General features: G+C 45.2%; 1 protein-coding gene across 1 annotated transcript in view; it reads left to right on the top strand.

Annotated features, from left to right (window-relative positions):
* The window catches only part of MUC2 (mucin 2, oligomeric mucus/gel-forming), a 210788-nt gene that overhangs the window by 67167 nt on the left and 115742 nt on the right, over positions 1 to 27879 (top strand). Inside the window, exons 16-29 of the mRNA XM_069625392.1 lie at positions 672 to 921; positions 3651 to 3700; positions 7728 to 7825; positions 8331 to 8482; positions 9679 to 9817; positions 12826 to 12936; positions 16771 to 16950; positions 17058 to 17297; positions 20539 to 20695; positions 24054 to 24185; positions 24422 to 24569; positions 24851 to 24897; positions 25689 to 25883; positions 27554 to 27583. Of these exons, the coding sequence (XP_069481493.1) occupies positions 672 to 921; positions 3651 to 3700; positions 7728 to 7825; positions 8331 to 8482; positions 9679 to 9817; positions 12826 to 12936; positions 16771 to 16950; positions 17058 to 17297; positions 20539 to 20695; positions 24054 to 24185; positions 24422 to 24569; positions 24851 to 24897; positions 25689 to 25883; positions 27554 to 27583 (1929 nt within the window). The remainder of the gene's footprint in view (positions 1 to 671; positions 922 to 3650; positions 3701 to 7727; positions 7826 to 8330; positions 8483 to 9678; positions 9818 to 12825; positions 12937 to 16770; positions 16951 to 17057; positions 17298 to 20538; positions 20696 to 24053; positions 24186 to 24421; positions 24570 to 24850; positions 24898 to 25688; positions 25884 to 27553; positions 27584 to 27879) is intronic.

The following is a 27879-nucleotide window of genomic DNA, read 5'->3' as shown; positions in this document are numbered from 1 at the left end:
TCTTTGACCTCCTCCCCACACCGTGAGGTCCTGCCAATTCAATTTCTAACCTGTTACTGACTTCCAATTCAACCATGCATCAGCAGTGTGGAGCGTTCGTTGTGCGAAAAGGTTATGTTCTTCGGGGGTTCTGAATCAAGGGTAGACAGACCCAAGTCTGAGTTATCACACAAGCCTTGAACCATGCCAGATGGCAACATGAATATATGTTTCTACAAGTGGGAAAGGGATATGACAGGTATTTTTGACGCACAGTCTCCTTTCCCAAACTGAGCTGGAGATCAGTGGGATTTTCTTGACCATAGTTGGGTGATGATTGTTGGTGACCAGAGGCTGCCTCTAGTTTCTCCTATTCTTAGGATGAAGACCAAGTACTCCTGCATACACACAATGATCTGCTGTCCTTAACACATGATACCCATATAGCGCTTTTTGCTGGAGCCCTTTGCTCTTTTTGGTTGCTCTTCAACAGTGAACCAAAACCCTAAATTTAGCTCTCATGTGTGTATCATCTAGCAGCAGGTCGGCCGATAGTATAACTTTAAGCTAAATGTGTTAAGTTCCAATGTAAGGCATTCCTTCATTTAGGTTATGTATTAGCACTGAATGTGAGACATCAATTCAACACAAGTGTGATCACATCTTTTCCTTTTTTCTTACGCGTAATGTAGATGAGAATTCCTGCCCCGCTTCACAGATCTACCTCTATAACCTAACATCATGCCAGCCTACCTGTCGCTCACTCAGCGATCGCAGCCAGTTATGCAATGCAGAGTTTGTCCCTCTGGATGGCTGCAGCTGCCCTGCTGGACTCTTCCTTACAGAGAAAGGCCATTGTGTGGCAGAGAACAGGTGCACCTGCTACCATAAAGGCTTGTATCTCATCCCAGGGAATATCGTCTACAAAAAGGATGAGCTCTGGTAAGTTAATGCTGGTCATGACATTACGGTCCTTGGGTTGCACACATGTTCCTAAAAAGGCCTTGAAATATCACAGACAGGAATCAGATGGTAAATTCCAGATGAAAGGAAAGAGGAATGCTCAGTCAACAGCACATTGAAGGGTCCAGTGGTCAATGGGTTCTCAGCTGCATGGCACTTAGGCTAACAAATATTCTTCTGTGAACCCAGGAATCAAGGCCAACGTGCTCTGAGCTTAAAACACAGCCACAATGATGAAAGGATGTCCCCTGAGCCCCCCCCCCCTGAACTCAGCCAGTGGCACATTCATACCTCCATCTGACATACTTCCACATTTAGTGAGTTGTCGAATGACAGTGGTATTGTTTATCTTCCAAGTATTGTAAACCGGACAGAAGTGCACTCAACGCTGTCCATAGTTACCAGCTTTCTGTGACAGGGGATATTTTGGAGGGCCTGCAGTGTCTTCTGCTCAATACCTGCATGAGGATGCCGAAAGAATGTCTGAATGTCACTGCACTGGACAAGCCTTCAAACAACATTGCACAGATGTGCCTAATCATCTCTGACATAAACTGGGATGCAGCATCCACCAAGATCTGTTGCTCATGGCAACGGTTCCATTGGTCTTTGTATTCAGTTTCTTGTACCAACACAATATCATTGTAATAGCACTTTTCCGGGGTGCCCAGAAGCACTGATTATCTGATTATCCCCAGAAAGGAATTGTGGCACATCAATTCATGTAGAGTTTTGAATGTCTATACTTGTGAAATCCACACAATGTTGTTCAAGAAGTCAAATTGTTTGCATAACCTAAAGTATTTAATGTGAGAGAGCTTCCATGGCCAACATGGTGGCAGATCAAATTTTGCTAGGTACTGCCGAGGCCACAATTGATCATTTTTTATGTTGTGAAGATCCAAAAGCTGAGAAATACTTTTCCAGTTATGTCTCTTGTGAAACTGCTTACAGCTATCTGCCACGAAGCAAATTAGCAAGATTTTTTATCAGAAAAATTAGTTGGCAACCCTAGTGAGAAGTTTCACTTACTTCATTGAAAATAAGTTCTGCAAAAAATAATTAGCAGAATTTCTTATTAGCAAAATATGTGGAAATGTCTAGTTTACATTTATTCATTTGAGGTTTACACTTCCTCTGCACATAAAAGCTGCAATACAATTTTGTTGTAGATTTTCTTAGCAAACTAAGTGAAAACCTTTCATTTAGTTTGTCGAGAAAATCTCCAGCAGCAGTCACTTTTCTGACAATTTTGCAGACATTTTGAAAAATGCAAAACCCCTTATTTTTTTTAATTCATTTACTGCAAATCGATTGATTCATTATTTTTAAGATTAACAATTATGCAAAATTGGTGAAATGTAATGCATAGTTTTCTGAAATTGGCAAAAGCGAAATTGACACATTTCTCACAACTCTTGCCGTAATGGACAAGTTCCCACAGAATGTGAGAGTCAATTGAAAGTTCTATCTCAAAGCGTAGCTCTAAGGGAAATCTCATCTGCGATTTCTACTGATGTACTCGACCATTTGTTTGCTTTCACACTTTCCTTTCAGGTCATTGCACCTCTTGGCTACAATGACTGAAAATGTGAACTTTCCAAATCAATGCTGCATTTGATGGATTATTTTTTAAATGTTAAAATGCTTGTTGGAAGCTAGAAGCAACCAATCAGAAGCAACCAATAGAAAACAAAGTTAAATCAGCAAAAGACATATACTGGTGATGTACTCTGGCCTAGGGCATCACTTTACCAGCGGCATTACTGTGGTATTTATGCTTGAAACTTTGGTCTTCAATTGTTAATAAAAATAAATTTAATTATTTGTATACTTTGCACATAATCACATTGCACAGCCAAAGTCCACTCTCACCAAATGCAGAAAGTGCTTTTATAAGACACAAAGAATCTGAAACAGGGGTAGAAATTGTGATGTCATGACAGTGCCATGGTACATTTGATATTTTTCCTTGTTGTGGTGTCCAGATTTATCAATACAGTAGGGCCAACCCAATCACACAGAGTTGAAAATGCAGCACTAATCCTACTAATTGGGCAATATGTTAATGTACAGACAAACAATGTAATATAATCATGAGGGAGAGCTCCAAAACTAATCCTATCACTGTAAGCCTTCCTGTACATTCTTACAAAACCCCCTCTAAAGCCAGAGACATTTCAAGTGTCTCGTGAGACAGCAATTGGCCATAATGGGTCTCAGGCCATTAATTGTCAGTCCAAACACTTTCAAGTGACTTACCATGGCAAGCCCCTGGGATGTCTCACTGCTAGAAGGCCAGGACCTACAGCAATCCAGAAGCCAGAGGGCTTGATTTACAAAACATTTGTCAATGGGACTTTAGAAACATGTTTGTAAATCATGCCCAGAGTGTGTTATAAATTGACAAGGGTTTCTTAAAAACGACTCTGTGCTCGGCCTTGAGGGCCTCTGTAAAGATGTCTCATTGGATGCAGTGCCAGGCGGAAGCCTTACAAATTTCTTCCTGAGTTCCTCTTGGTCGGATCGCAGTTCTGTTTTTCGTCGCTCAAACCAAGAATTAGTTGTATATTTTCTCCCAATTGGAGAGTTGGGGAGTTTGGAGAGCACCCGGGGACTGTCCTTGGGTGGTGGCGGGGTGCGGTATAAATCAACATAACATAGCATTTACCAAGCCCACCAATAATGTGTAATTTTTCTATTTGCAGCACCTGCCGTGCGGGGAAGCTACAGTGCGTCTCTGTGAACTTTAATGACAGTAAGTGAAAGCCATTAGGGTGCGGCATCTCCACACAGCCAATGATTGGGGGGTGGTGGGGTGGTATTAGGGCAGAATGGCTGCGTGAGGGAGGGAGCGTGCAAATACTACTGCCAGGACTACGGAGCAACTTTAGGTCGCATGGCCATTTCAGGTCATTGGCAATGTGACACAGAGAGGAAGGGAAGGATGCGTGGCTGTGGAATGGTAAAAAGGTCCTTAGGCTTTCTACAGAAAGAAATCTATAGGGAAACCTCGAGGTTTTATAAGCGGCCATTGGTTTGCAGAGGTTTGGTTATTGTATGTGTATGGATCACATTTTGATACTTGTAAAGCTCTGTATACAGAGTGTTCCTGCAGAGCACGTGTTAGATTTGGAGAGGGGGTGAACAATGACCACATCTGAAGGCCATGAATTGAGGGGTGGGGTAGGATGGATAACATTCAATTATAACATGGATTGTGTTCCAGTTATCTCGTGCAGGCACATGATTCCGAAGTAAACAACAATCAGGCATTCTTGCACATTTAATGCCCAGATTTGATATGCTTGGGGGAACAGGAAGGATTTCAGCAGTTTTCTGACTTTTGGCAGGTTCCTTTTATTTGTCAGATGTTAAGGGAGATGTTCTTTTGCCCAGTCTGGGTCTATTTAGGTGGCTTTGGTTGCCTTGTCTTGCAGAAGTGGATTGGAGGGAACTTGAGGGTGTGTGGGTAGTTCTTCGGGTAGATTGGACCCTCGCACTACATAGCTCTATGAACAATGCACAGAATCATGAAGGTGATCCTCTGGTATCAGGAGGGCTGACATTGAACTCACTGTAATTCGACTTGATTTCATTTGGAAGGACTACACCTTCACTGCCAAGGAGGCTTCTTGGCACTAGAAAGCAGATGAACAAGATATGCATGCTAAAACACAATAGAAAGAAGTACCAGCAAGGAAAACAGAATAACATATACAAGTCCAAGGCAGAAAATAGAAGGAAATCACTAGGACTAGGCAATCAGGGGCATCATAGAGGAAGAGTCCATCAAATTTCCCAAGGTTCCACAGTACCGGCATCTCCAGATGCATCAGGTCCCCTTTAGGAAGAAAACCACAGGCGGTAAAGAAGGAGTGGGCAGACTCTCTGAGTAGGGAAGGAACCTTGAGGAGCAAGATGGCCACTATGACATACTCCATTCACCAGGGTACCCACCAGACCGTACAGGCGGCCTTGTTGCTAGCAGAGTGGTAACACAAAAGTCAGCCGTCTTATGTACCACCATATCTATCTCTTAGTGCCAACATTTGTGGGGGTGGCTTAGGTGTGGTAGCTTTCAAGGAAGGCTACGTTAAAAGGAGGAATATATCCAGATGTTCAAGTGTTATGGCATAAAAGGCTGCCACTCACATCAGTAGTCCATCTTTATGCCATCAATGCCTGGTGTACCTCCATGAGAGGGCCGTCAGTTAGGCCCCCATCAACCAATCATTCTCCAGAATACCTTGATCTTCTAGGAGTAGATCTCCAAGTGGATCCCTATACTGCCCAGGACACAGTTGCTGAACTGTGAACATTCTGTCTGCTTCAGCTGAGAATTCCCTCTCACATCAAAAGCTGCGGGAGTAGTCTGCGACAGTCACCAAGTTGCCACACCGGCGTCCAGGTTGTCAACTCCAGGCACCACAAGCTACAGCCATGCCAATGCCACCACCAGTGCTGCTGCAGGCATAGCTGGGCTGAACCACCTCACAAGATCCTGGAGCACAACACCCATGGGTTGTCCCAGTGTCATAAGCTGACATCAGCTCGCTCTTGTGGGTCAGTCGCGGCCCCAGGTCCACTCGACAAGTCAATCCACTCTGTCACATTATTCAGCATCAGCACTGCCATCACCCTACCACCATGCATGCTAGAGAGGGTATCCTTCCCTCACATGCCCAACTTCCTCCCTTCTCTTCACTGTCCAACAGCCCTACCAGCATTTCATGGTAAGCATCGTTTTTGGACCCAATCAATTCTAGTATGGACCAGTCCATCTCTGCGGCTTGTTACATTAGACTGATCGCTCTCACTCTGCATCTTACTTAGATCAGCCCCCTTCTATGGCCAGTGGCCCTCCATGCTGTTTGGCTGCCCTTTTCTTTCTCTGTTACTACTCCTGAATGTCTAAAAGGCTGCCTGGGGGATGCACGGTCTCCGGATTATTCTGACTCTCTTTGCTCATTGTTTTTCATACCCAGGGAGTTCTTGTGTGGGAACTCTCGCCTCTTGCTTCTGCACTTAACCTTGTCATGATACTTAATAGTGCCTAGCAAACATAGGGTGATCCAAGGTTGCCTGACTGAGTGTATGTGATATGGGCAGAAGTCACAGATCCCAGGCATGCAGCCTATGTGTGGGTGCCAGCAGCCGGGAACTGGAATGATCAATTCATACAATGCTTTGCTGAAGAGTTCCAAGCATAAGGTTGCCCCTAGGCCTGATAGTGGAGCTCGTCCATTGTATTGGCTTGGGTGTGGGATACATCTATACACTGCTCATCAGTCAGTGCTTGAAGGGCGATAAAAGACCCAGCTTCTGCTATTCCATGTGACCTTGAGGGTTCATTGGGGGCATTCATCTCGTGGCGGGAAGGCTGAGTAATAAGAAGAGGCATTGCGCATTCTTCCTTTTTGTGCTGACTCAGACCTCTGATTTCGTACTTGCAGCAGTTGGCATTTCTAAACCAATAAGAATAATGACAAGAGGAAAGGTTTTGCCTCAAGGGAAGGACCTGGATTGAACTATTATATATACTTTTAGCCAGGGGCATTTAACGTGGCTGATGAGGCCCAACAAGGCTGAAACACGTGTATGGCGTTGTTGTTGGTACTCTTGTTGAGAAGGGAACTGCCATAGCATTTCGGTGCTGGACTGCCCATGTGGGCGGGACAAAGACTGATCTGCAAATGGATATTTCCCATCTGAGAAAGGTACAGTGAGCAAAAAGCAATGGCTGCAAACTCTCAAAGTGGGGAAAAAACGCAGAAATGGTTATCAAGCCTTGTTCTTTCTGGAGAGGGGCGCCTGCTACGTTTTTGGAAACATTTAATATGGCCCCTGATGCTAACAATCTAAAGAAGTAGAATGTGCAGAGTAGGTGAAGTGTTATGGTAAGGTTGCAGTGCATATTAGGCTGGCCACCGGCAGGTGTGGGATGCACATTCTTGGACCATTAACATGTATGTAGCATGTGTTAAGGAGCAGGTGGATCATGGGGGCTTCTCCAACACATGGGTCTGTAACCTGAATGTAGGATGAGGGCATGGGCACCTCAGATCCCGAAATAACTGATGCCAAGTGACAGGCTTCTTTTGATTTGCTTTTAATGTGGCTTTCAGGCCCTGCCACGAGGACGGACATGGCCTTTAATGGCCACCAGCCTGAGCTAAGGCAGTCCCTCCTGCCAGGGCACAAAAGCCATTTGCACCCTTGGGTTCGTCTGGGGTGCGAATGGCTTTCACAATTTGTCATCAGGAGATCTGCACTGCTTGCACAGCCGAGCTCCCGATGAAAAATTGAAGAAAAAAAAAAGAAAAATCAATGCCCGCTGCCATGTGGAAAAGGGACTATGTCCCTTTTCCATGTCTATAGTGGCTGTCAAAAGGGGGAAGCGCGGGACCGTGGCGCAATGCTTCGGTCCCGCAGGTAAGTAGGGGTGTTGGGGGGCAGCAGGGAGAGGCTCCCTGTTGCCTCCCCGCATTGCAAAAATGAAAAAAAAGGCGCCACCCGAGGAAGGGCCTCGGGTGGCTGGGACAGAGGGTGGGAATTGTGTATTCTCGTTCAGTGTTCCAGCCGCCTGATTGGCTGAGCACCCTTCCCCACGAGCGAATGCTCAGTCTGTATCTCTCCAAGGTCCAACAAATTCGGAGCCAAGCACGTGGGGGCCTAGAGGCAATCCAATGAAGTTTGTGAACTGTACTAACCATTTACTTACTCAGTCACTCACACACTTACTCACTTTCATATCCTGAGTGTGTTATTTCTTTACTTCACAGCTTGCCCTCCTGGAAAGGTCTATCTGGATTGTACTAAACTTCAGCCTGGATCTTCAATAACACCAGTCCAGAAAACGTGCCAAACCCGATCATCATATGTAAGTACCAGATCTCTCGCATTCATTCCTCACCACCTCCCCCCAAAGCTTTTACTCACTCTCTACTCTGCTGTTCTTTGATTTCTCCTCTTTTAGCCACAAAGTATTGTCATTTTTCTAACCTCACCTCTGATCTTTCTCTCTTCTTCTCCACCTCCCTCTGTACTACTTGCCATGCTTTAAGTGCTGCAGCTGGTTTTACATAGGTCACCCCTAGCTGTGGCACAATGGAGCGCTGTGCCACAAGTGGTTACTTCCTCTGAACCTCACCCCCTCTTCCTGTTCAGAGTTCCGCCATACCTAGTTCCTCCATCTTCTGATGCTTCTCTTCCCTCGTTAGACTCCATGTGCCTCAGACTCCATCCCAAGCCATCTCACCCTTGCTGATCACCGGCCATTCCATCCCCTGATCCATTCATATCCCCTTGTCTCAGCCACACTAATCTGAGCCCTGCAGGAGCATCCAGCCAAGCACTGGTCACTTATACCGTTTTGTCCCCCACAGCTAGAGGCAGATTGTGTCTCAGGGTGTGTGTGTCCCGATGGTCTGATAGATGACGGAACAGGGGTCTGCATCACCGAAAGCCAATGTCCCTGCATTCACAATGAAGAGTTCCACGCTGACGGCTCCCGGATCAACGTAGACTGCAACACATGGTAAGCGCTCATCCTAGACCAATCCACTGTGAGAAGACTGCCGACAAGCTAGTCCTGGGTCTTTGTAGGGAATGCAGCCCCTGAGAGCTAAATGGTATGGGGGAGGGTGCACTAAACAGTGGCATCCTCAAAATGGGAATAATTAAGCTTAACTTGCACAATTGATCATTTGTGACGATGTCCAAATCAAATGGCTAGTGCTTGTTGGTGAGCTCAGAGCCCCCCTGGGTGGAGATCTTAATGCTGTTTGTGATTATAATCTTGCTCATCTATAGATTTTAAATTGTATAAATACTGTATTTAACTCAGCCCAATGTCAGCTGTGTGTTTTTACCAACGGATCATACCGCGCCCCTAAACCGATGAAAAGGATCATCAAACGCTTAGTAATTAGCAAGGGTGTTCGGGCGCAGATCCTTATCAACACTCACCGGTCAGCCATTTCATAGACCCCTTTCAGAAAACGTAATTCGTATTATAAATACATTTTGCGGATCACTACCACATTCCATTCTCTACTCACATGCCATGTCCCATATATCTTGTACAGAAATGAAGAACTCTTCCTTTTATAAATCGTATACACGCCTTACATATTATAGTCGTACAGACTGAGGGAAGGGTCGTTATCGTTGGATAATGACCCGCCACCAAGTTAGAGCCCGAAGCGTAGCAGAGGGCCCTAAATTAGGGTAGGGTCATTATCCTAAGTGACAATGAGTCCTCCTGAGGTCTAGGAGGCTATTAGCACATTGCGGTGGTAGCAATACATGTTTTGGAGCTTTAGTTGTGAAGACAAAACCTTATTTTAATATTGAGTAAAGTAAATAGACAAACATAGTACATTAAATGTGTTTTTATTTTGCAGTGTTTAAATAAAAAAGTTGTCTTCATAAATTGATCAACCAAAGCTTCTTATCAATTATCCCGCTGCCTCCATGTCACGGCATTTGATGGAATGTCTACTTGCATAAGTCTGGACTTAACACTTGAAGACAATGGTGTGAGCCTCCCTTACAGATGACTCCCAGGGTGGCATCAGTAGTGGGTGGTGGAATCCCAGGGCCCGTCTCTGTGGGAATAAGTGCCTCTCGCTTTCTTCTTTGAATGCTTATTGATGATGGAGGAGCTCCCGTGTGGTAGGCACTGTCTTCTCTGCCTCTGTAATCAGGGTTGCCTTCTTTGCACCTCCGCAGCACGTGCCACAGTGGACAATGGACCTGCACCCACTCCGTGTGCTACAGCACCTGCACCATCTACGGAAGTGGGCATTACATCACCTTTGATGGGAGGCAGTATGACTTTGATGGACATTGTGAATATGTGGCAACCCAGGTATGAGCGTCCTCCAACTCGAATTTGAGGGTCTGGCATCAACCACATGATTCTAGATTTTGTTCAGGAAACCGGGGGCGGGCAGGGGGTGCGAGCGATGGGGCACTTATCCTTTAACATAATATCCCTAATGTGATCTTCACTGAAATGCACATTGACTATAATGAATCGTCATTCCCGGATCTGCTTTCTAATTGGTCTAGCAGGGGTGGGTGGTACTATTGCCATTTAAGATGAAATATCTGAATGTCAAAAATGGAAGTTCGTGTGCATTCCATGCAGCGAATGTAGCGGGGAAATGTGTTGCAACATGGAGTTAACTGGGGTGTGTTAATATCATAGGTTGAAGGGAGCACAGAAGACATGTATCTCATTGGCTGGAGGCCACCTGGACCTTTTCGAATGTAGAAAGGCATGCTATCAGTAGATTGCGGGTTGGGTGTAAGTTGGACTAATGTTAATATTGGGATAGGAGTGTAAGTGGGCTGGCACTTTGCAGTTCCACTCTGTGCAATCCTTCCGAGTGGGTGAATTCCATTCTGATCAAGTTGGACAGCCCTGGCATTTTCCTGCGGCCTTTACACGCTTGATGTCTGCTCTCTTGCTATTGGGGGCTGGCCCTCGCAGCTGGATGCTAATTTATGAAATGATTGCTCCTTCTGTTCCCTGACTGTGCCCCACCTGATTTCTGCTCCCCAGTGTACTTTATTCTTAGTGGTTTTACTCTCCTTGTGTTCCCAACTGGCCTCTAAATCTCCTACCACAGGAAACTTCACACACAGACCCCCTCGCACACGGTAGGCTTAGGCCTAGCAATACCAATCTGACCTTAACAGGACCACGTCAACGCTCAATCTCTAGCTCTGTCACTGCACTCCACCACCAAACCAGTGGCTAGCCCAGCCTCAAAGCACTCTGGTCTATCAGACTCTGGTCTCTCCCCTCTGGATAAAACACCTGTGTGTCACCGCCAAAACCCATAGAACAAAACTCACCCTTAGGACTCTGGTACTTCCGGCCTGCACTCAGAAACACCACAGGTTTTGCATCTGCCTCCCTTTCTATTCCATTAACAGCCTGAAATCCCCCAAGCGCAATGGTGCTGCTAACAGGGCAGAGGTGCACTGTGCAGTACTCCGTTACATTACATTGCTGGGGGGGTATGTCGTAGTACTTGCACTCGCGCAATCTGGGTGGCCCTGTGCCTTTCCCAGGGACCTCTGCTTCTCTCATTGCATATGCCACACCCTTTAATGAAGTCATGCATACAAACATATTCACAGAGACTACTCAAGAGTATTTTGGGGGTAGGGAGGGAAAAACACCTTATGTAACTCTTCTTGAAGTCACTGATATACCCTGAGCTTGCTCTCTCTGGCATGAAATATTTGCCCTTTTAGGTGTGGGATGGGCCCTGATGGCACTGATGGCAGTGTTCAGAGACAATCCATTGATTGCCAGCTTGGCTAAGGGGCACGGATGATGGGGACAGATACAATGAGAGTGCTTGTGATATTGCGCTCAAGTGTCACTCCTCATGGGTCATTAAGGTGGCAGAGTGAAGTGGTGACTCCAGATTCCGAATCATCTTTGGCTATTGGCAAAGGGAGTGCTATTTCGATGAAAAGTATTTTGGGTTCTGAATGTGTTCCACCGTATATAATAGTTTTCGGGGGCCAAAGAATCAACCGAGTGTCTTGTTCGATTCGAAATATCCCCTTCTACTGAAACAGCATTAAGCAAGTTTTCGCAGTCTCATGTTCGAAAATTCTCAAGCCAGGCTGTCTTTTCTCCAAAGACTGCTCTATCCCTTTCCTCCACAGTCCATTAATGGCCTGTTTTTTCTTCTCCAAGGCATTTGGCCTTGCCCTTCTGAGGCCGCTCTGCCTCTACTTCCTTTAGATCTAGGACTACATATGCATACTCATTCAAACATAGTTTTTGTAGTTCGTGCCCAAGTAGCAAGCCGCACATTCACCACAGGCTGGGAGGTGAAGCAGCCCTCTACGGGCTCCACAATGAATGCACAACCAAGGAGCAGGCAGCACACCACCATTACGCGGGCCCCGCCACCCTGTGTTCCTGTCAGTGACTGTGGTGAGGTTTGGAGGAGCAAGAGGAGAGGCCAAGCAACAGCACTCCTCCTCCTCAGCTCCTCTCCCTTCAGAATCCCCAGAGCTCCTTGCAGTTACCTTTGCGCCCTCAGGCTCGCCCCACATGGGACTTGCTAATCAGTGAGGATGAAGCGGATCAGCTCTACCAGCCTCCATTTCACCTTGAGCGCTACGCAGGCAGTGTTCTCTCACATGGTGCCTCTTGACTAATCATTGAGGCCCGCCAAGTCCTGTACCTAGCCCGATGCCTGGGCTCTAGCGTATTGTGATATCTGCCATTTACGTCTACAACTGGTGGAGCATCTTCTTCATCACGCCCAGTGAACTGGAGCTTATCAGAAACCAGTAGCTCCCATAGCTGAACCATGGGACTAAAAGCAAATGATATGATATGATAGATCATTTATAGCACGCATGTACACAAGTGTTTCTAGTGCCATCTTCAACTCACCCCCCAGAAATTCCCTGTAGCTGACCGGTTATCATAATGCCTGTTTCATTGCCAGACCTGTCTGAGGTCAGGGTTGCCACTCAAACCTGTCCCCCCTTACTTAAAGGCAGGGTAGGTGGTTTACAGATGGCTCTCGGAGCCTTTCACCTGAAGATGGGGAGTGCCAGCGCTCCCTCTTAGGGCACCTGTCACCAATGCCCTGGGATTGTGGGGGGGGGGCATTGTGGTTGAGCTGGTTCATTTGGAAATGGTCTGCATACCATTAAAAGGGTAAGATCCATTTGGGGGATTAGTGGCTATAACCACTGGCTAATAATAATGTTATAAGTTATAATGGATTTATTTGTCGTCTGTCTTTCTTTGTCTGATTTTGTTGTTAGAAATAACATCGCAAAGTGAAGTCATCGTTCATATGCAACTCTAACTCTGTGCTTCTTCGGCAGGATTACTGCGGCAAAAAGCACAACAGCGGCTCAATGCGCATCATTACAGAGAACGTGCCCTGCGGAACCACCGGCGTCACCTGCTCCAAGGCCATCAAGGTGTTCCTCGAGGTATGAACACCCTGCAATGGGCTCTCCGCACAGCCCCAGATGCTATTCAGCACGCTCATTAATGGTAGCTACGGCAAGCACCATGGGCCCTTGCCTTCGCTGCACTACTCAAGCTCTGACAGCACATCCGTTCAACCAATTAGAACTCAGACCACAAAGGCACATCAGTAGTTTCTACTCCCTAACATGAGAGTGCAGAACATAGCATAGGAGAAATGCCCACCCCTCTCCACTAGAGGGGGTACCTTGTGGAATTTGTTTCACTGTCATGGCAGCAGCCCTATCAGCCACTTTTACTCTCCGAAAATAGGCAAATACTCTCCAAAAATAAAAATAGGGAGTAAAAATACTCCCAACAAACAGGAAACAGACCTTGTGCCCCTGCTTTCACCGACAGAGCTCCGTGGATATGTTTGGACCAGTGATGCGTGCAGGACCACAGGACAAAACTACTGTTGTAACTTCCTGATCAGAAGAAGTCAACCTGTATCTTTTAATGTGCATGAATAAATAGGTGCAAAGAAATAATTATTACAAAAACATTTCCATTTTCAAGTTAAAACATAATTTTTCTCACTATCATTGGGAATTCAAATTACATTTTTACTCCCTAAAAAATCATTTTACACCCAACTTTTGAAAACAAGGAGCAAAGTACTCCCACTTCCAAATCTTAACCGAGAAATATACATAGGCCATAATGGATGCCATTTTTACTTTTTTTGTACAAATTAACACAAGACAAAAATGTGTGTGTTTTGTGTCTGTATTTGTTTGCACAGAAAGAGTGGGAAAGTGGTGCTCAAGCCCCTCTGCTTGGCTCCCCAGGTTGTCAGTGAGTCCTGGTAGGCCGGTGGCTGGTAGTGTTGGAAGCATAGCGAGAGTAAACAAGGTGCTGGTAGCCTGCTTCAAGCTATTTAAATTGCTAATGAGATCACTTGCAGGTCAACAGCAATCACAGAAACAGTTGTTTGGGTCTAATGTAGAAACCTGTGCAAGTCCACCTCTATTTGTTTTGCTAGTCAACAAACTTTTTTTCAAAAAATACTATTTGGACATTTCTTTATGGTTCTAACAATAAATGAGGCAGGTTGCATACAAATAAAATGGTCAGAATATAAATGCCGAAAAATACAGACTGAAAGGATGACAAAATAAATACCATAAAACCAAGATCACTAAATATAACCCTTATGCTGCTTCCTCATGTCCCTTGAGTTGGCAAAGTTAGAAGCCATGGGCAGAATGTGAGGAAACACGCTTCTGGAGAATCATAGCAGAAGAGCTCTGAGAGAGAGAGAGAGGGCTACAATACTATACAGGTTTGGAAATTGATGGGAGCTGGGAGCTATTTAGCCCCTGCTGGTAGCCTAGAAGATCCTGGCTAGCATGACCCTAACAGGCACCAGGAGCTACTTTTGGCTCCCCAGGCCAACCAATGCCGAACAAACACATCTATGTGAATTTAACTGTATGTGTTTGGGACAATCTATAAATAAACCTTAGGACCCCTCTATATGTCATTTAAAGCACAAGGACCCATAAAAAATAGACACATTTATAGGTTTCCGTATTATGTGCAAGTTAGATTTGCAGAATGCTGTGTACTAGCTCGTTGTCCCGCCATCCGAGTTCCTGGTCACTGGTTGATTTTGGATACCCCAGAACTGCTTTTAGCTCTTTCTTATCCAGCCTTAATTTCGACCCCTGTTCAGTGGTGGAAGTGGGCCGGAGCGGTCGGGAGCAGAGCTCCTCTACTTCTTTAAATTAGGTTTTACTGTTCCTATACTTTTACTTTAAAAAGAAACCGTTCCGGAATGGTTTCGTTTTAAAACAAGAGTGTAGGAAGAAGTTTAAACTTTCATATTCAGTGCACTGCACAGAGCGTTCTCCTAAACAGCAGGAGCATGTTTTCTGGGGTTTATATTGAGCGTGGGAGGGTTTTTAGGGGTTTATATTGAGCGTGGGAGGGTGCGTGGTGATGGTTTTTTTTTGGGAAGAGTGCAGGCCAGTAGGGAACATAGTTCCACTACTTCTTTTTGTACACTTCGACCGCTGCCCCTGTTATATTGATCATTGCTTTCAACCCGGAGGCACCCGGATGACACGCATTGTAGTGACCAGAGCTTTAAGTGGAATAAGAAATCAAGGGTGGGCCCCAATGAGAGATGAACAGTGTTTGGGGGTGGGCCCTAAGACGCGCCTGGGCGGCCTATCAATTGAAAGCAGCCTGTGTAACTATAGGAGTGGCCTAACAGACACGGTCGGATTTTCTTACCTGGCATGAACGTGGGTAAAATATATATTGAAAGATGTGTTAAATATAATATAATTTATTAGCAATCAAATAATAAACTGGATAAAAAACATTAAAATATAAAAATGAAACAGAATCAATATAGGCCAAAGTCGGTTCCAATACCTCTGTCCTTTTGAAGGAAATCTATGATTCATGTTTATTAATGAATTGTATTAAATAATTCCAATGACAAGACTTTAATATAATAAGTTGCAAAAATCAGACCACGTTTTCTTTGTATTGTACTATCCCTTCAGACTGTTACAGAATAAATAATCTAACTCTAAATATCTGAAGCTGGTGATGTAATTCTAAACATGGCTGACAGCAACATCTACTGGCGAAGAGCAGTATTGCCACTGATGATCATTTCATTGAATGTCAGCGCAGGAATATCAGGTCACCCTAGCAAAGCCCTGTCTTGAGGTCCATTATTTTCACACTGCCATAGGCCACTTAAAGCTCTGGAAGTGACTTCCAAAACTCCCCTATATCCACATGTGACCTCGCTAAAGTGACTAGCGGTTTCAGTGACAATGTGATTCCCACTGCAAACTAGGATCGAAATGTCTTACTAGAGATGTGTGTGGCCTGTGTGTGGCCTGCATTGCTGGAATGGAAATGCATGCTACATGCAGGTGCTGAGTGGGGTCCCCGTTTGGGTACAGTGTATCAGATGTGTGATGGCTCGGTAGATATGATATGATATGATAATTTATATAGCGCCTATACAAAATATGATTCAAAGCGCTTCAAGGCGAGGGAGGGAACAAGGGAAAATACAATGGCATTCTTACAGGCCATGAACAGTAAGACTGTGAAATTAACTATCGTACTTGGCCTGACGACATTTCAGATAGTGCAAGAGCTAAGACATAGATAAGGAAGGGAGGGGGAGAGTGGGAAGGAAAGGGAAACAGACATGCGACTACCGTACTAGGCCTGATAACATTTCAGATAGTCCAAGAGCTAAGACACAGATAAGGAAGGGAGGGGCAAAGTGGGAATGAAATGGAAACAGACAGGTGACTACCATACTAGGCCAGACGAAATTTCTGGTAGAGCCGGAGAAAAAGAAAAGGTGAGGGAGAGGGGTGCAGAAAGGGAGTGGCGGAACAAAACAAACGACTATCGTACTAGGCCTGACGACATTTCAGATAGTCCAAGATCTAAGACATAGATAAGGAATGGAGGGGAAGAGTGGGAAGGAAATGGAAAACAGACAGGCGACATTCTCCCAAACTGTGTATCTAGTGAAAGGCAAATAATGAATTAAGCTCATCGGGGGCACTGGGTGGGGGGTTGCATTGCCTAGGTAGCAAGGTATGCTGGAGATTAGGGTAAAGTGCCCAGTGCAATGCCTTCCACCAGGCCAGAGATACAGACTGCATGCTGTGCCAGTGGGACTTTAGTGCTGCAAGAGTGCTCAGTCCAAGTCTCGTACACCTTGAGGCAACCGGTGTCTAATTCCAAGATTGGGAGGCAAGATGCTATTGGGTTGTGAGCCATGATGTAATGGCCCCATTGCTTTGCAGAGCCTGGAGCTGAAGCTGGAGGATAAGAAGCTTACAGTAATTCAGGGAGACGGTGAGAACGGGGTGCAGTACTTGACCCGCCAGGTAGGGGTCTACCTGGTCATCCAGGCCAGCAACGGGGTCCTGCTCATCTGGGATACCAAGACCACCATCTTCATCAAACTGTCTCCGGATTTTAAGGTGAGAAATGGGACTTCCTCAGGTGATGGTCAGGGGGGCGCGTCCAGAGTCACCCGTCGAGGCATCGGGGCCTACCTTGTAACATCCTTGGCATTACTCTTTTGCAGGGCAAAGTCTGTGGCCTGTGTGGAAATTTCGATGGCAACTCCAACAACGACCTCACCTCCAGGTCCCAGCTTTTACTGAACAACCCACTGGAGTTCGGCAACAGCTGGAAGGCCAGTGCCAGCTGTCCAGATGTGGTGGACGTGATTCTTCCCTGCTCGCTGAACCCACATCGCAAGTCGTGGGCGGAGAAGCAGTGCGCCCTCATCAAGAGCCCGGTCTTTAAGATATGTCACAGCAAGGTGAGTGCAGCGAAACCTTTTTGATGTTAGCTTAAGGGGAACCCTTTTATTTGTGCCTGCAGAAGGGCAAGACAAACACATGTTCATGCCTGTGTGACCCGTTGCAAAGGTTGTCATGTTTTACAGCAAAAGATGCCCAGGACCTGTGCCCGTTCTCTGCGCCTATGAATGCCCCATTGTCAGGACCAGTGATTCTAAAATAAATAATGATTCTGGCTGAGCTGGTGCCTGCCCTTCTCACCTGCGGGTTGAGCATGTATGAGGATATAAAGGGTAGATCCTTGTATTATGAAATCTTATAATTGGAGAGATCTGCACTTGCTTACACACATACCTTGCCTGCATGGACTGAAAGGCTCTCCCTCACCTTTTGAGGGGCGATCATCCTGCATTCCACCCCAGAACCCCACTGTGCTGCCTGATGTAGTCCACGTGGCCCTTTAGATCTGCGAGTTTAAGGTCGGGAATCCTACACCCCCTGCATCCTGGCCCAGTGCAGGAATTCAAGCAGAGACAATCACTTAGATCTCATAAGGTTAACTGCGAGTAATACTCTTGAAATCCCAGTAATGAGGTGAAGGCAAAGCTTTTTTGTTTGAGCTGCCATTTTCTCAGCCTGACCAAGGATCAGCTATGTTCACACCTGCTCCGCTCAGCAGGTGAGCTTCCCTGTCACAACACCAGTGATATGACTTTCTGGGAACAGTTGGCGGCCATGATGGGAGCAGCCAGTGGCAGGGATGCTGATCTACCACTTGTCTTTCTTTTTGTATTTGTTAATTTAGGAAACATACAAATGGTGCTTCTCTCAGAAGACCTGCAAGGTCAACAGCATTATGGGGCATTCCCATCACTGGGGACTTAATATTAACAGCCTAGTGATAAGTGGATACTTAAACTGGTTGGTGATGGTGGGTGAGGATGGGACATGGCACACTTCACCGATAAACCCATGGTGACAGTGTAAGTGAAAAAGAGGGAGATGCGTATGTTATCATTTAACTTGTGGCTAACCAATTACACAGTCACGCCACTCGGAGCCATTAAGTCAGGAGTCCAGGCGCCTAATACGAGATATTGGCCCCTCTCCCCTCTATCCCCTGCTGGGTGATAATGCTTTCTGCACGAATGGGTGTGCCAGGCCACTCCCAGAAATGGAACCGGTCAGGCACGAGAAGCTTTGTCTTCCTGAGAGAACTCAGATTGCTGTGGTGAGAGTGGCGCGCAGAGTGAAGGCATGCGGCGGTGAGGGGTGGCAGCCACTGAGGATGTTGCCAGCAGTGCGGGAACAGTGAGTGCAGAATTCCAATCACCACCAGAATGAGTGTCTGGAATTCTGGAAAGCTGTTTGGCTGGGCTGATGGCAACATGTTGAGAAGAGTGATACAGAAAGAAAAAGATAGAGGCCCGTCTGATAGGGTGGGTAACTGAAAGTGGGGTAACTTTCAGCACTTAAAAAACATTTTAATCATCAAAAATTTCAACATAACACATCATACAATCAAGTATTTAAAATTAAGTAAAAAACAACACATACATTGTGGTTATTTGAACATATACATTTACAACATGCCGTCTCAGTGGCCAGGGTATCATAAACATGGATTGTTAACCTCTAGTTTCGATATTGTTTCAGTACAACCTAGAGTTTTTTGCATCACATTTGGTGATAAATTGCATAATTTATTCACTGCATTGCTATTACACAGTACAAAGTCTCAACATGTTTCAGTTCGTAAAGGTGAAGAATCCAGAACTTTCATCAGGAGCAGAACCCTGGTTATAGTACTGGCTTGTAGACTGCGCTAGTGTTTAGGTTGTAAAAATCGGTGGTAAGTGAAATCCATTCCCTATTTAAAAAAAAGAAAACTTGAGGAGTTACTATTTCTCTAGAATCCAGTTTGACTCTTTTAATTAGGCTAGCTCCTGCTAGGGGTATGATAATTACCTGTACAGGTGATTTTGAGAGGGCAAGCCTGTTCCGCGGAACGTAGGTAGGAGATAGTTATCGCCCTTCCTTTTGCCTAGTTAATAGGAAAGCATAAAGAGAGTATGCCTTAGGTTTCGCTAAAACCATAACCAATGGAGTAAATTCCTAAAGGGCTACACATTAATGCGGTCGTTCCTCTTAACAATGGACCATGAATTGAAAAAAGTGCTGCACCCATAGACTCAGCTCTCTTGGGTAATGATGATTAAAATGGTTTTTAAGTGCTGAAAGTGACCCCACTTTCAGTTACCCGCCCTATCAGACGGGCCTCTATCTTTTTCTTTTTCTTTTTCTTTCTGGTTACCCCCCACACGGGAGTAGATGGAGGCAGCACTCTAATATTTGTTGAACTAGTGCCTACCCGGGGTTCCTCCACCATCTGAAGCAGAAGAGTGATACTACACAATAGTGTAGGACGTAGAGAGAAGAGTGAGTGCATTACTTCTCCATTAGCATACAGGCCTGACTGCATACCTCTCCTGGAGACCGATGCCACATCACTGAGTGTATGTATGCATCTTCGCCACAGCCATGAACCATGCCTCAAATGCACCGCTAGTCGCAAGCTCTGAGAATCGAAGCCTCTTTCTTTTAATGACAATCCCGATTGTTTCTTTTTTTAAAAAGACTTTCATGTTTTTAATGGGATTGCCAGTAATTTTCTTTGGTGTATCTATATTTACAAAATAAAAAAAAACACGAATGACACGTCCTATCAGGATTTGTAATGGAACCGCGGTGTACTGGCGGAGTACTGTCAGTGTCCGGAAGGACTTGCGTTTTCCTGAGAGAAGTGTGTTGGCTGTTCTCAGCAGGGGTTTGAACATGTATGAGTCTGCACTGACCAGCAGGAGGAGGACTCTCAGCAAAGCAAGGACTCTCAGAGTACTGCTTATACTCTTCTATTCGCTGCCCCCATTTTAAACACTGCGGTGGAAGCCGCCATGCTCTTTGCCATCGGGCCAGACCTTGGGGATTGCATTTGATCCATGACGTAGACTGCAGCTTGTTTTGGCAGAGGTTGCTCTGAAGGCAGTTTTGTAGGCTCCATTGGCAGTGGTTACATGGGAAATGATGTAAGCGCGTAGAACCCAGGCTGATGGATACTCAAAAAAGGTGCATTTTCCTCAGGAAATTTGGCCGTGCGAAGACTTTCCTTGTTGGTGCGATGCAAGAGGCTGGGGTGCCGTATCGCCCGAGCTAGGGTTCTCTCGTATAAATGTAATGCTGTATAAACCCTTTGTTCGACAGGTGGACCCTACACCATTCTATGAGGCCTGCGTTCACGACTCCTGCTCCTGCGACTCTGGCGGGGACTGCGAATGCTTCTGCAGTGCCGTGGCCGTCTACGCCCAGGAGTGCACCAAGGAAGAGGCCTGCGTCCAGTGGAGAACCCCGGACATATGTCGTAAGTACCCCAATTAGACTGCCTTCTGGCATTCAGCCCCATCCAGGAGCCCTTCTGGCTAATGTCAGTGGGCAGCAGAGAGCAGGCTGGCAAGTAAGGGGATCCTGAACGTATCGCAGGCCGTCCCTGTGGGTCATTTTAGAGCAGTCCACAGCACAGCATGTATCCCCGAATTCCTATAGCTCCCACTGTGCCCTGCACTGATCTGCATCAAGAGCCACTTCTTCACTACTGACATGTCTACAGATTCGTGTAATAATGTCCTAGCAAAAATGTCTCCTGACAAAAAAGTCGCCGTTTTTTGCAGAGACATTATTACATTGAACGTGCGGGGGACACCGCTGCAACCCCTGATTTCTTTTTTTGTTTTTTTACAAATGGAGCAGGGGACATCCCTGCAACCCGTCCCTATACATAATGTCACCATTTATAATGTCACCAACGGCTTTTCCCGGCGACATTATGTATGGGGCCATTATTACCTGATACCATGTCTATATACCCGAAACGCATTCAGCTCAAATTCTTCTTGCTTTACTTATTTTTTGTATTAAATACATTCTGCTTTCTGAATATGCTGTGTTCCTATACATTTGTTTTTGCTTATCTATACTGACTGAATAATCAACTGTGATTCAGTAAATAAGTGTGCAAGGGACGCGAGGGTCCTTAACTTAATTATTTATTTGTATTCAACCTTGTGCCACGGCTATCTCTCCCCCACACCCTGACATTTCCTAACTCTTTGCTTTTCTAATTCTTAAAGAAACCACTCTAGAAGCAGGTGTGCTCCTATAACAGGTGGTTTTTCATGTCTACAGTAATTGTCAATGTCAATGAAAGAGCTTGTTTTTTTTTGTTTACTCCGAGAACCTTAAAACGTTTTCTCTTAGAGCATGTAATGCATGCATCATTAAGTATCAAGCACAAGCATTTTCAGCAAACAGCACAGCAGCACCATGCTTTATCTAGACCAGTTGAGGGCAGGTTGACTTAACGGGTGGACTTAAAAAACTTAAAAGAGGCAGTTCTTCTAAAGGCAGAGAGAAATTATGGACAAAACATCCCATGGTGATTGTTCAGCGTGATCCGTAATAGCTACAGCCTGAGTTGTGGAAATAAACTTTGTGTAACACTGATATCGAAATTCACAAAAGCAGATAGTGTGTCAGCCAAAGGTACACAGTTAGATGTACGTCATTGCACCTGACATTCAGTATTTTCATCCTGGGGTTGAAGCGGGTCTTAAACGATCTTGAGTTGTGTGCGCTGTAACATAGCTGGTATCTGTGTGATGGAAAGGCAAAGGGCCAAACAGCCCTACAGATAAGGAGTGTATCAGCCATTTTTACTCCCTAATAATAGGCAAAGACGGCCAAAAAATAAAAATAGGGAGTAAAAATACTTTCAACAAAAGAATCGGAAACTGACACATAGGACTTGTGGCCCTGTTTTCACCCACACCGCTCCATGGATATATTTGGACCGGTATTGAACGTTGTCACACAGGAAGAATCTACTATTATTAGTGACTAATTAGAAGAGGTCAAAAGATATCTTTTAATGTGTATGAATAGGTGCAAAGGAATAACTATTACAAAACATTTCCATTTTCCAGTTAAAACAGATTTTTACTTGCTTATAAAATACTCCCATTGGCAATCGGACTTACATTTGTACTCCCTAAAAAAATATTTTAGACCTAACTCCCACTTAAAAATCGTATCTTGAGAACTGGGGCTAAGCCTACAAGAAGGACGTGAATGTTATATTGTAATTATAGACCAACCAGTGCATGTCACCGGGTTACCCTTTGGACTATGTGTTTACCATGAACTATCACGGATGTCCAGGTGGTTAAAGTAGGGAGGTGATTTCATAGCCAGCTTATGAGTTTACAGAGCCATTGAACCGCTGGTGCTGATGATGAAGGAGAGGTAATGTAAGGAGATGAGCACTGTAATTGGGCATTTTTTATGAAACATTGATTGGTCAGAATAGTCGCCATGCGGCGCAGAACACATAGACGCAGTGATACATTTTATGTCAGTGCTAAAACATTGGTGACCCAAATATATGTATGTAAATGCTGATAGCAGTGACATTGCAGAAGGCCTGGCTTGGAATATATGGATGCCTCCATATTTCACTAAGCTCAGCAAGAGAGTTGGCATCCACTAGCCCCGGATATGAGTGCTCAGAGTGGCGGATACAAATCATCAGAGTAGCTAAGTATAATGCCACTTGGACCAGCACAAAGGAGAGGATGGGGTATTGAGGTCATTACATGAGAGAGGGGCCCTTGAGGTATCAAGTCTTCATTCTGCAAGCCCTGTACAGGGAGGCATATTGATGGCATATTGATGGCATATTGGTGGCATATTGATGGCTGGAGTAGTCCCATTGCAGGGTCTTTGCAGCTGGTGGCGGGAAAGGATCTGGGAACCGTAATTGGGAACAGAACAAGACCGACTGTAAATACATCCTAGGTACTGATGGACATACACAGATATGCAATCTGCACATTGCATGGAAGGATAATGAGGGATCACACACAGCCCAGGGGTGAGTTCCCAGAATGCTGCAAGACATGCACCAAATTATTCAATGAAGGTTGTAGCAAAGGCCTTAATGTGTGGCGGAGAGAGGGCATTTGATACAGACATTGAAACACCTAAGGGACCCAGCATAGAACAACAGAGGAGTGGTTCCAGACAGGGGTGGTATAGTGAAATGCGTCAGCGAGAGCTCAAAAGGAGAAGCGTCACTATGGAGTGGAAGATGAATCAGTAAGCCAACTCAGAAAAAAGAGTGATGTTACCATTAAACCACAGGCAGAGCTGATGACAAAGTAGGTTCTTCACTCTTACAGCTAGCAGCCTAGTTATGTTTTGGGCGGCTCACGTTCCAATATTCGTATTTATGGGGAACCCGGAAATATGGAGTATTGGAACAACTGATAACTTCAACACAAAAACAATTCCATTGTCATCTTCAGTTTTGAAGGCTTCTTTGGGCCAATCACCTTTTCTTTCTGAAAATGATGTGTTTATCTCAACTTCATTGCTGGATAGTGCACAACAAAACTTCTGGCTGTTGTATCAGAGTCTGAATAATCCAGCATGCTTTTCATATATATACATTAATCGACTTTGCGTGTATTGGCATGGCTGCCAAGGTGGATAACTAATTTTAAGGTAAGAATGTTCATAAGCAGTGTAGATGAGCTACAGCTTGGCCTCAACACCATGACAACAGAAATTCAGACCGTGTCCTTATCTTTGGGCGCAGTTGGGCACCATTGAAAGTTCATCTAACTCTTTGCACAGAAGCTGATGTTTCTCTCCTCCTTCCCCAGCAATATTCTGTGACTATTACAACCCAAAGGACGTTTGCGAGTGGCACTACCAGCCCTGCGGGAATCACAGTGTCAAGACGTGTCGCTCCATTGCGGGCATCTACACCAACGTCACCATCACGTACCTTGAAGGTGAGGGTGATATCGTATGGTCGTGGAAATGGATGAAATTCTAGTTGCCCCTCTTCGAGGCGGCATTAAGTCATTCGATATCAAGGAGCAAAAGCAAGCATCTGCGTTTCACAACAGAATCACATGTGGTTGGTCAAGCAAAGGCCTTTACACATTTGACACAGTAGTCAGAATTGTTGACTTTTGGGAAACTAGTGATGTGACAAAATGTGTCACTTTGTTGTTGTCGTTGACAGGATGCTACCCCACGTGCCCAGAAGACAAGCCCATTTTTGATGAGACAACCCGGAAGTGTATAAAAGAGGAGGAGTGTGGTTGTCTCGTCAATGGCACTTATTATGAGCCTAACGCAGATGTTCCTACCACTGAGAAATGCACCACTTGGTAAGTATGCAGCCCACACTAGTGCCTGACCTGTCCAGCTTTTCTAGATAAGTTCGGGTTTCTCAATGGATAGTTTTTATATGTAAACAATGGCACAGACCTCTTAGAGGTACAGCAACACGGCACCTTGAAAGAGTCCTGGAAAAGAAGTTGGCAGGGAGGTGAGACTAAGGACTTTTCACATCACTATCATCCAAATGAGGCTAATTTAGTAGCAGAAAATATACTTTTTGTGCTAAATATCATTCGTTTTAATGTCTGGTATGATCTTCTGTCTGCAGTGTGTGCGGTCCCGCTCAAAATCTCACCTGCTCCTTCGATGAATCAGGTAATAAGATCAAGTTGCTGTTCTTAGCTTACGCATTATACATGCTTTCATTCACACCCCTTATCTCTGTCATAACACACCTGGAAAGGGGCCCGCGGGGTGGAACACAGATGAAGAAATCACAGAATTGCTCACGATTGCTTACACTGCAGCAAGCTGATTGGCCGAGACTCCTCTCCAATAAGAGTTGTAATAGCATTCCAGCAAACCAGACAGGGTAGAAACCTCTGGCTAGACTGAATAGATAAAAAAAGTCCAGTCATTCTCACTAGACTAAAATGCCTTGCTTTTGCCAATTGGCTGGTTTGATTATTTAGGCCACTCATATTGACCTTAACAAAGGGTTGTCTGGCCAACCTGCTATTGTGTGCGCTCTGCGCATGCTGTGTGGAGAAAGCAAGCAGCATGCAGTGCATTCTGTCCCTGTGCCACCGTGGACCATTCCTTCCACCCATACACAGGACCTGTGACAAAACGTGATGGGCTGGTGGTGGTAGTTTATTTTAATGATGTCTTCAATGAGCGCAAGTTCACCTGTTGCACCTCCTAGATCCCTGCACATCCAGAGTAATTGTCAAATGGGGCTCGTAACAATATGTGGATATTAATGTGGAAAACCCATCTTCACCGCTGATAGATGCTTCTTCGGCTGTACTTCTTTTGACATCCGGGGTCATCACTTCCTGTTTACTGAACCTTTGCTGACTTGCTCGTTGCTTACTCGTTGTCATAAGCCATTGATCGGCTGCCCTGGAATAGCAGTTCTGAGACCTTCCACTTTTTCCTTGCAGCCTGCTTCTGCGTAATCAATGGGACAAGATACGAAGACAGGGAAGTCATCTATCGCAAAAACGAATCCGGGTTCTGCATTGTGGTGATCTGTGTGAATGGAACCACATCGGTGAAGATGGAAGAGTGTCCCAGGCCAACCTCATCTACCACCGTCACCACTTCTGCAGTCACCACTTCCACAACCGGCACACCAGGTATGGCCTGAACCTTGATCAGGAATTTCCTTCAAGAGGTGCATGTTAGAAATGTAGTGATAAGTGCCTTGGGGGGTCAGAAACTACAAGCCCTAGAACATTGTTGTAGGACTCTGATTAGGCGGGACAATGAGAACATTCTGGTCCAACTAAAAACAATGATACATGCCCAAGTGCTGGAGCTGTCCCATTTGATGAGCCTTCAGACAAACTAGAGGGGAGATGGATCTTAAAGGGACCCCAACAGTTCCTATTTGGGGTGGTTGAAGAATGAGCTGGAGTTACCACAGATATTGAAGTTCCAGGAAAGGTTATAACTGCCTTTGTGTGCACAGTGGCTTGGCTTTGTGGCATGAGCAGACCAGTACATTTTCTGGACATTTGAGAACAAGTGTAGAAAGGGAGTGCATGATAGACTGGCTAGACATCTCACTACCCTAATGCTGGCTGCATATATAGCCTTGAAATCGATCAAATCGACAGTAAACATCCCCAGTTAAATGACCCCAGATTTATTAAATTGTATACAGATGGGGAGATGGGAGAATATAGTTATGCCTTTGGTCCAGGGCCCTTTGTAGGTGCAATCCTGGATGAATAAAGCATGACAATGAAGCAGTGGCTCACTGTGCTAGGGTTCTTCCAAGCTGCCAAGAACCCCCCCTGGACCACGTTGATAGGTAAGTGCCTTTATTGCCAGGCAGTACAAGCTCGCTTAGTGCATAGGTATCACCGCTGGCATCCAGCACCACAGCCAGCGCAGCTCTAACTGCCACTCAGTGGAACACTCAGCTAGGCTAACGCTCGACATTCCAAAGTATGCATTACCTGCGCACCAATATTCTGACAGGCGGAATACTACACTCACCTCTACCCTGCACTGGCCATTGCTCATTAAAAAAAGTGTCCTCTGGAGGACAATACAGATCCTTCGCAGCCTGATCTATTGACATTACTCACAGGTTGCCATCCACTCCACGCTGCAGTCCTATATTTTAAACTAGACACCTTCTTCAATAGAGCAGATCCATGAGTAAAAAAAAGATTTCTTCCTCTCAAAAATTAACCTTTTATACACATCTTATATATTTTATAAGATTTTATACACATCTAACCTACAAACCAACCAACCTTCAAATAACGCCTCCCCTAGAGCAGGAGTCTGCAATCTGCATCTCTCTAGATGTTTTTGACTCCGTCAATCCTTCACCATTGACTAAGTTGGGTAGGGCTGATGGGAGTTGTGGTCCAAAACATCTAGGAGGATGGGAGTTGTAGTCCAAAACATCTGGCGGGTCAAAGGTTGCAGACCTTTGCCCTAGGGCATACTTCATCTTTATAGAGGATGTTTAGAATCTGTAGAACAAACCGTGTGACTGCAAGAGCAGCTCAGCTTACTTTACAGTGATTTTCTTTAGTGAAGCATGGAATGTGCTTTGGAGAGTAGACTGCCTGCTCCTTGACGCAGAACATTCCCTTAGGACTTTCGTCTTTTCTTTTCACGTGCCCATTGTCTTGAAAAGAGTGCATGCTGCACAGAGCAAGAACACACCATCCTATAGTAGAACCCTGTCCTACTGCTTAGACCAATTCTCCACCCTCTTGTACCACCCAGTAGTCATCATGGTCCATTTATGTTGCTCATTTGTATTTTCTCTTTACCTTTTTAGGTTTAACCACAACTACAGTACCAACGACAAGTAAGTACTGGAGGCAGCAAAGCACAGACAGATGAAAAGAGTGAACATAGGAATGAACAAAGCATAAAGGACGGTGGAGTGGGTGAAAGCGAGAGTGCAAAGGAAGAAGTGATTTTAGAAATAGTTTGATGAGAAGGTATATGAGTGGAAGGAGTGAATGATACATGATGGAAGGGAAGGTGGTGTTTCAAAGTAAAATACAACAACTTTGAGGCAGTTGTGGATGGACGGAAGAAGATGAAGCAGGTAGGGGGAAGAGTGCACAATGTAATGTAAGAATGGAAAGAGAAGGCACA

The sequence above is a fragment of the Ambystoma mexicanum genome, chromosome 11 (assembly GCF_040938575.1).
Source record: "Ambystoma mexicanum isolate Mex_15411 chromosome 11, UKY_AmexF1_1, whole genome shotgun sequence".
Lineage (NCBI taxonomy): Eukaryota > Metazoa > Chordata > Amphibia > Caudata > Ambystomatidae > Ambystoma > Ambystoma mexicanum.
The sequence above is the reverse complement of the archived record's forward strand: the minus strand, read 5'-3'. Positions and strand labels throughout refer to the sequence as shown.